This window comes from Vipera berus, assembly GCF_964194415.1.
Source record: "Vipera berus genome assembly, chromosome: 1".
NCBI classification, from domain to species: domain Eukaryota; kingdom Metazoa; phylum Chordata; class Lepidosauria; order Squamata; family Viperidae; genus Vipera; species Vipera berus.
This window is the reverse complement of record NC_138202.1, coordinates 237,918,853-237,927,293: the sequence shown is the minus strand read 5'-3', so window position 1 is coordinate 237,927,293 and position 8,441 is coordinate 237,918,853. Positions and strand designations below refer to the sequence as shown.

Genomic DNA, 8,441 nt, shown 5'->3' with positions numbered 1-8,441 from the left:
CCGCAACCCTTCCCCTCCCCTCCCCTCCTATAACGTCTTATATTTAAACAGGGATCTTCAAACTTGGCCCTTTTATGACTTGTGGACTTCAACTCCCAGAATTCTTCAGCCAGCATGCCTGGCTGAGGAATTCTGGGAGTTGAAGTCCACAAGTCATAAAAGGGCCAAGTTTGAAGAGCCGTATCTTATAATATACAGCACTTGCCTTCCCCCCCCGCCCCCCCCCCCCCGCTTCCTCGCGTTCACCTCACTGGGCCATCGATGCCCCAGAGCTAGAGCGACGCTCCTTCCGTCTTTTAGCGGAAGTTTGGCCGCGTGACGTCACAGGGCGGGGGACCGCGCCGTACTTCCTTCCTACACTTGCCCTGGTGGGGGGTTGTTCTCGGCGGAGGCGAGGGAGCGATTGGCGGAGCTGTCAAGATGTTTCGAACCCTTTTGGTACGTGAGTCCGGGAGGGGAGGGGCAGGTTACCCTGGGGAACCGTTGAGATGTGGGGTTTTTTTCTTTTCTTTTCTTTTTTTAAAAAAAATATGTCCGCCTTTCCGCCCGTATTGGGGCCTGAGGGCCAAGACTGCTCCTCTCTACTCCGCTCGACGATAACCGTACGAAGCCGGGTGGTTAACCTCAGAGAGGACAGCTGGGTTCAAGGTGACTCGGGCGATGCAGATTTTTATGGTGGCTTCCCGGTCTTGGTCCCGCGCTAACGGTTGGCAAGTAGAGCTTCGCAGACCTTGTCGTGCATGGGGTGAGGGGTGAAAGAAGAGCGCCCCGGTGTGGACAGTTGAGGGGCAGCGTAGCGCGGATCAGGCATCTCCCGTTCAGGGAGTACAGGTGGCCCTCGACCAGGGGTCGGCAACCTCGGCTCTTTTATGACTCGTGGACTTCAACTCCCAGAATTCCTGAGCCAGCTATGCTGGCTCAGGAATTCTGGGAGTTGAAGTCCACGAGTCATAAAAGAGCCGAGGTTGCAGACCCCTGCCCTTTACTTACCACACTTCGTTTGTTTATTTATTTATTTGTTTATTTGTTTATTTGTTTGTTTGTTTGTTTGTTTGTTTATTGGTTTATTGGTTTATTTGGTTTGTTTATTTATTTATTTATTTATTTATTTATTTATTTATTTATTTATTTGTTTATTTATTTATTCGGTTTATATACCGCCCTATTCCCAAAGGACTCAGGGCGAGTTTACAAGGCAAAATTTAAAAACAATCCAATATAAAATTAAAATAAAATTAAATTTAAGTCTAGCCGCAAAAAATTAAAATCACAATTTAAAAACATTAAAACCCCTCAGTCGAGACCAGATAGCTCAAAGAGCCAGGTTTTTAGGTCCCGGCGAAATGAACGAAAGTCGGGGGCAGTCCGGAGTTCCGTTGGCAGTTGATTCCATAGGGCAGGCGCGCCCACAGAGAAGGCCCTCCCCCTGGGGATCGCCCGTCGGCAATCCTTGACCGGCGGCACCCTGAGGAGGCTCTCCCTGTGGGAGCACGCAGGACGAAGGGAGCTTGATGCCGGCAGCAGGTGTTCCCTCAGATATCCCGGACCCTCGCCATTTAGGGCTTTATAGGTCATCACCAGCACCTTGAATCTCACCCGGAGGGCAACCGGAAGCCAATGCAGCTCGCGGAGAAGAGGTGTTACATGGGAGTATCGGGAGACTCCCATCACAACTCGCACGGCTGCATTCTGCACCAGCTGAAGCCTCCGAGTGGTCCTCAGGGGCAGCCCCATGTTGAGAGCAAGTGACCGAAGTTACAAAGGCACTGGAAAAAAATGTGACTTAATGACTGTTTTGTTTACTGTTGCAGCATTCCCAGGGTCATGTGATTTACATTCAGATGTTTAGGCAATTGGGTTCATATTTATGACGGTTGCCGTGTCCTAGGGTCACGTGATCCCCTTTGGTGACCTCCTGGCAAGCGAAGTCAATGGGAAAGCCAGATTAACTGAACAACGGTGTTACTAACTTAACAACTGCAAGCGATTCGCTTAACAAATGTGGCAAGAAAAGTCGTAAAATGGGTCAAAACTCAAGTTAACAAATTTCTCGCTTAGCAACACAAATTTGGGGCTCAGTTATGGTCATACGTCGAGGACTACCTGTAAAGCTAACAGGATTCTGAGGGCTGTTATGTAAGACGCTATAGTAAAGATATATACCATACCCTTCTGAGATTCGAACCTGGGCCGATTGCACATTAGGCAGTTGTTTTAACCTCTAAAATACTTAACAAATACTTAACACATATCTCCCTTGCCTCTCAGCTAACAAAGCGAGAAAGAGCCTGTAGCCTAGAGGTTAAAACAACTGCCTAATGTGCAATCGGCCCAGGTTCGAATATGAGAACAAATAAGTTTGAAATGGCCATATCAGTCTCCCTTTAATTCTTTGTTAGCAATCCAAAAATTTACACACACACACACGTGTGTGTGTGTGTGTGTGTGTGTGTGTGTGTTAAAACAACTGCCTAATGTGCAGTCAGCCCAGGTTTGAATCTCAGAAGGGTGTGGCTGACTGATGAGAACAAATAAGTATATATATAAAAGGGACGCGGTGGCTCAGTGGATTAGGACGCTGAACTTGTTGATCAGAAGGTCGGCAGTTTGGCGGGTCGAATCCCGATTGCTGCGTATCAGAGTGAGTGCCTGTTACTTGTCCCAGCTTCTGCCAACCTAGCAGTTGGAAAGCACGTAAAAATGCAAGTAGAAAAATAGGGACCACCATGGTGGGAAGGTAACAGCGTTCTGTGCGCCTTTGGCGTCTAGTCATGCCGCAGAGACGTCCTCGGACAGGCGCTTGTCCAGCCCCTAGAGTTGGAAACAACTAGCGTGTGTGTGTGTGTGTGTGTGTGTGTATTTTAAGTGTTTGTTAAGTATTTAGAATACCTTGCTAGGCCCCAAACACGGGACAAATCTTATTTCCTGTTTCAGCCTAACCCAAGGCCATCCACAGGCAGTAGTCACAACAGTGACAGCTCATATTATATATATGTGTGTGTGTGTGTATGTGTATATATATGAATTATTATATGAATTATTATTCCCAGCAGTAAAAATAATTGGTGATCCTATTTTTCAAAAGATGCTATGCTAATTTTGAGAAAAGTTAGTATAAACTATAATACTCATGGATGCAGCCTGTAGACCCTTCGTAAATGATTTTGATTACAGCAGAGATCAAAATTATGGACATTATGCTATCCATGTAGAAGGCTTCATGTGGATATTCAGTATGCAAGTAGAGCCTTCCTCTACTATTGTTTTTCTGGCAATCACTGCAACTCAGCATATATTGTAACAGCATCCCACAATTTAATGTAAATTTCTTTAATTTATTCAACTTACATGCCATGCATCTCACCTGCAGGTATCTGTTACCATAGTTAACATTGTTAGGTTAGGTTATTAGTAGGTTTTAGGGGGAGAAGGTTTGTACTTCTGCAGATGTGGATTTTTAAAAATTATAATAAATAATAAAAATATAATATCAGCCTTTGTATATTACTGCTGTCATTAATTAGGGTGGGTTCATGCTAGAGTCTCTGCACAGACTTTGTTACACACACAAAATACATATTTGTATTTCTGTTGTAGGCTGTACGGAAAGTAGCACAAAAGCCCATAAACTTTGCCTCTCGCAGGCAGCTTGCAAACAAGATTGCTGAGAAGCAGAAACATTTTCAGGTATTTGCTGATTATCTTCCTACTTTGAGAACAGATAAATGTAATGGAGCATTGGTATCATTCCTACACATTTTTTATGTAAAATTAGTTGATTCAAGATACTTTATCAGTAGTTATTGAGTAATAAAGCCATCATACAGCTTCTTTCTTAAATTTGTATATTTGTTTGTTATGCTATTCCAAAACCCAGAATTATATTGAGATGAATATATGTATAACTATCAATGTGTATGCATGTCTTGGCATGTATAAATAAAAGCTATTACTTTTAGGTAAGAAAAATTTAGGCTTTTAAATTATAAGGGTACCCAGTGAAATAATACAGCAATTTTAATGTATTGTTTTACAGTTATTAGGTATCATAAGAAAGAATTAACACTAAGCTTATTTACTCAGTTCAGTAGATAGCTATGCTTCAGTGTTGGCTCATTATGAATTCCTATGTTGCTGTTAAGTAACTGAGATATTAATGCTGTTTATTCTAGAATTTACACTCTAGCGAGAAATCTCCATGTCACAGTGTGAACATTGGCAGCTGGATGTACTTTTTTTACCATTAAGGACAACTGCAGTAGAATGACATAGAGAAGTGGAGGATTTTATGATTCTTTTGCTGTATACCACTGTTTACAGCTCTTGGGAACTTCTGTGTACAAAAAGTCACTTTTCTCAGGACTCTTCACTAAAAACTGCCCACTCCATTACTATGTTAACACACTCCTTCCCTCTCTGCATTTGGTTTGGAGTGTAATTTGTCTTTCTATGTGGGGTTTTGTTTCTGTTCTGCCATGAGAAGCCTCCTTTTTTATTTTTTATTTATATAAAACAGCTGGATAGTGTACTGGTTAGAGCACTGCTCTTTTATGTGGGAGACCAGGGTTCGAATCCCAACTGGTACCTATCTAGCCAGTAAGGTCTTTGGACAAAGACCCCTTAACATTCTCCTGCCAATCTCAGATATGAGAGTGACATGAACTGAGTCATAGTGGTTTGGACTTTGCCTGGATTAATAAGGTCGGCATCAGATGTTGGGGAACCAAGATAATCTGACAACAAGTGGGCACCTGGAACAAATCATACAGGGATGAGAGAAGAGAATCTGGGATTAATGGATTACTACTACAAAGTAGACCTAATAAGAGAGATATATGAAACATATGAAGGAGTATGAATAGACAGAAGATTGCTAAATGAAGCCTCCAGCTACCAGGTTAAGGAGATACACTTAAGCAGAAACCAAGAAGATAAATATCCTGTTCTCCAAAGATCCATTCAAGTTGTGATGACCCGGCAGTTCCTCACAATGTGCAGAGATGTACACCAGCCAGTAAGTGGGCAGGATTTGGTGAGTGTCAAAGCCATGTCCTGGCCGAAACCTAGAGCACCAGGGGTACATCGGAAAGATGGCACCAAAGATGAGCTGCTGAAAGAATGCCTGAGGTAGCAGCAGACATGGGAGAAAAATCAAGCAAAGGAAGTACCTTGTCAAGCCAAGATCAATCAACCAGATATCATGGCGGTATACAAAGACCAAAAGACAGCCACCACATTGATAGATGTAGCAGTGTCAAGTGAAAGCAACATCAGGAAGAAGTATAGGAAGCTGAATTAAGTATTAAGGCCCAAAGGAGGAAGTAGAGAGGATTGGAAAAATAAAGCCCAAAGTGGAGCCAGTAATGGTAGGAGCACTCGGGCTGTGACGCCTCCACTGGGAGAGCGGCTCCAATAGATCCCAGGAACAACATCAGAGGTTTCTGTTCAGAAGAGGGCAGTGCTAGGAACAGCTAAGATGACTGCACAGATCCCTCAAAGTCCCATGCCTCAGACAGAGGACCTGAGATTGATGAAGGCTTATGCTGAATTCATAATATTTGGTAAAGCCCATCAGTGTTCAACCACAAACCATTTGTAATAAGCTGGTAAACCACCTGGTCCAGTCACGTTTCCTTTTTAGTCTATGTTATGACGTCATAAGCCTACCTAATTATGAAACCTTTCATAATCTGATTTTTTTTGGGGGGGGTCAGTTTTGTTTAAGTATCCCTAGGTCTATAGATTCTTTGATTTTGTTAGCTTCTTTCATTTCCTCTTTCATTTTTGCATATCTTTCTTCCATTCTTTCGTCAAAAGCTTCCAAATTAGTATTAACTGATTCAGATACCTTCTCGCCCAATTCTTCAAACATTTTCTGCAGCATCTTCAGGTAATCCCCCTTCAGTGGTTTGCTCTCATCTTCCTCCTCCTATCTCTTGTACTTTTACTAGTTACTGGTGGTTGCCAATCTACTATTGTAATCCAAAAGTGAAAGCATCTGAATAAAAATAACGGGCAGGCTCTCGTCCTTTTTTCCCCTGTATCCTTAATACTTCAGTCTCAATTGACATTCCATAATTACAGTCATACAGTCGTCTCATATTACCGCCTTGTTTTGTAAAATCTACCAATTGTCCTTATGTTAGATCAAAACAAAACAATTTATCTTTTGGAAAAATACTTCAGGGTTTGTACATTCTTAATTCAAGGTAAGATTTTGAGTTGCAGGATTGGCGGTACTATAATAACAGGTACCTAGAAAAAAGAAAGAATGCTTTGTATTTTAAGCCTATTTTCAACAGATCAAGATTTCATTTTTGGATGTTATAACTATGGCTACAGAAGTTTAATTTTATTGTTGAGGAGAAACTTGATTTGTAGAAGCTAATCCAAAACTAATACGTGAATACTGAGCTTTGTGTCATTGATTTAGGAAGATAATGGCCTTCCAGTGCATTTGAAAAATGGAATACCAGATGTTCTGCTGTATCGTATTACTATGCTCCTTTCTGTTTGTGGTAAGTTTTAAGTATAAGCTAAGCTGTTTTAGCCTCCTAAAATTTTCAAAAGAATCTACCCTTCTCTATTTAAATCCAAAGGAGATAATTTGAAATGTTCTAGGTCTTTTTTAGTTGAACAAATACAGTATTTGATAATTAATTAAAATATTTAATGTCAATAATTTGGTAAAATATTCCCCTGATATGATGCTGTATTTGTTTATAGCAACCTTTTGTTATACAAAATCTTTCATATATTCAGTGTAATATGAGAGAATTATTACCTCATCCTTTTAATCTGATTTTAAAATTGTTTTCAGAAAAAAACCATTATAAATATTTGGGTTGCCTTTTGGGGATGTTCTTCATATGGATCTTTATTTTTGAGTTACAGGACATAATTCAGATATGTAACTATTTCCATTACAGAAGACTTAAGTCTCATTTTGTTCAGTAAAAGAAAATTGAATACCATTTTTAAAAATTTAGACTTATTTGCTGTTGGCTATATTTGACCCAATCTCTCAATGTATGTTGAAATTTTTTGACATCTAGATTTTAAAATGCTTAGTTTCAATTGCTTAGTGTCTGTTGTGCTGCTTTTAAATTACAATAAAAGTGTAATTAGCAAAAACACATTTACAGTGTTTTAAAATACTGTTTTAAAGCTTAGAGGTTTGGGTAATTAATTTTTAAAATAAATGTGCTTAAAGCTTTATTGAAACTGGACTCATGTTATCTATCGACCTTTAAAATGTAAAAAATAATGGAATGAAAGACTTTTCTAAAACCTCTTAATCTGGCATCTCTGCCTTTAAAACGAAAGTGAAAGGGGTCTGTGTACATCTCTGTTGTATTTTAAGGGGAACTACAATTGAGCATCTGTGTTCTGGCTATCATAATATATTGTCTTTCTTATATCTTCAGGAGTTGGCTATATGTTGTATAATTTCTACGAAATAGGAAAGCCAAAGAAAAACTAACTCCAGTTCAGAAGATGCATCCTGGAATAGCATCATTCTGTTCCATTCCATTACACTCATCAGGGACCTCCTTTGTCCTTGTCATAATACTTGATTTTGTGTTTGGGAACAATGTTTGTTGAAAATGTAATAACTGCAATCATTAAACTAGTTTGGCCTGAAGGATATATTTGCAACTGTTAAAAGATTATTTGTTGAAGTTTGTATTTGTTGCAATTGCTACTGTTTGGTTGCAAAAATGACCAATAAATGCGGAAGTATGTGATAATTTACCTTCTCGCCTGGTTTGTCATTAAAAATATATCAAAATAAATAAAGGTGTCCTAATCTAAGAAAAACAATCTCAGGATCAAGCTAATTTGCTACTGCTAATGGAAAAATGGTATCAGTGGAATATGAAGTGGCTGCAATTTTTAGCGATTTCCTCTTTGACTCCAAATCGGCTCTGCTGGTAGATTAGAAGTTGGGCAGCTGTGCTTTTAACAGGAGAAATTTGATCTATCTGTCCTATTCTGGATGGGATAATTCGGTTAGAGCAGACCTGGACATTTTATGGCCCACGGGCCACATCCAGTGCTTCAGCTATCCCTGTCTGGCCTGCGGTGTCAGTGCAGGGGGGGAGGGGGGGGGCGGAGGTATTGGCAGAGGCATAGGGGGAGGCGTTGACAGGGGATGTGGAAATCCCAGTTTCCCTACCTCCAGGGAAGAGGATAGCAATTGTCTGGAATCTTAGTTCGAATGGTATTATGAAGATAACTGAAAGCTTGTAAGCCGCCCTGAGTCTTCGGAGAAGGGCGGGATATAAATGGAATTAAAAAAAGAAGAAGGATATTGCAACTGAATTATCCACATATTATTTCAGTTTTGTTTATTTGTAGGCTAAGAGCATAAAAGGAAATATTTTATTAGCTCTTAGCCTCTTAGCTCTCCTTCGTGCCATAGCGTTTAGAAATTGTAG

General features: G+C 40.4%; 1 protein-coding gene across 1 annotated transcript; it reads left to right on the top strand.

The window, feature by feature from the left end:
- Nucleotides 1-301: 301 nt before the first annotated feature.
- Nucleotides 302-7,751, top strand: COX7A2 (cytochrome c oxidase subunit 7A2). Its single transcript, XM_081320061.1, has 4 exons — nucleotides 302-438; nucleotides 3,598-3,687; nucleotides 6,434-6,518; nucleotides 7,428-7,751. The coding sequence occupies exons 1-4, from the start codon at nucleotides 421-423 to the stop codon at nucleotides 7,481-7,483; spliced, it is 249 nt and encodes an 82-aa protein (XP_081176187.1). The 5' UTR covers nucleotides 302-420; the 3' UTR covers nucleotides 7,484-7,751.
- Nucleotides 7,752-8,441: the final 690 nt, after the last annotated feature.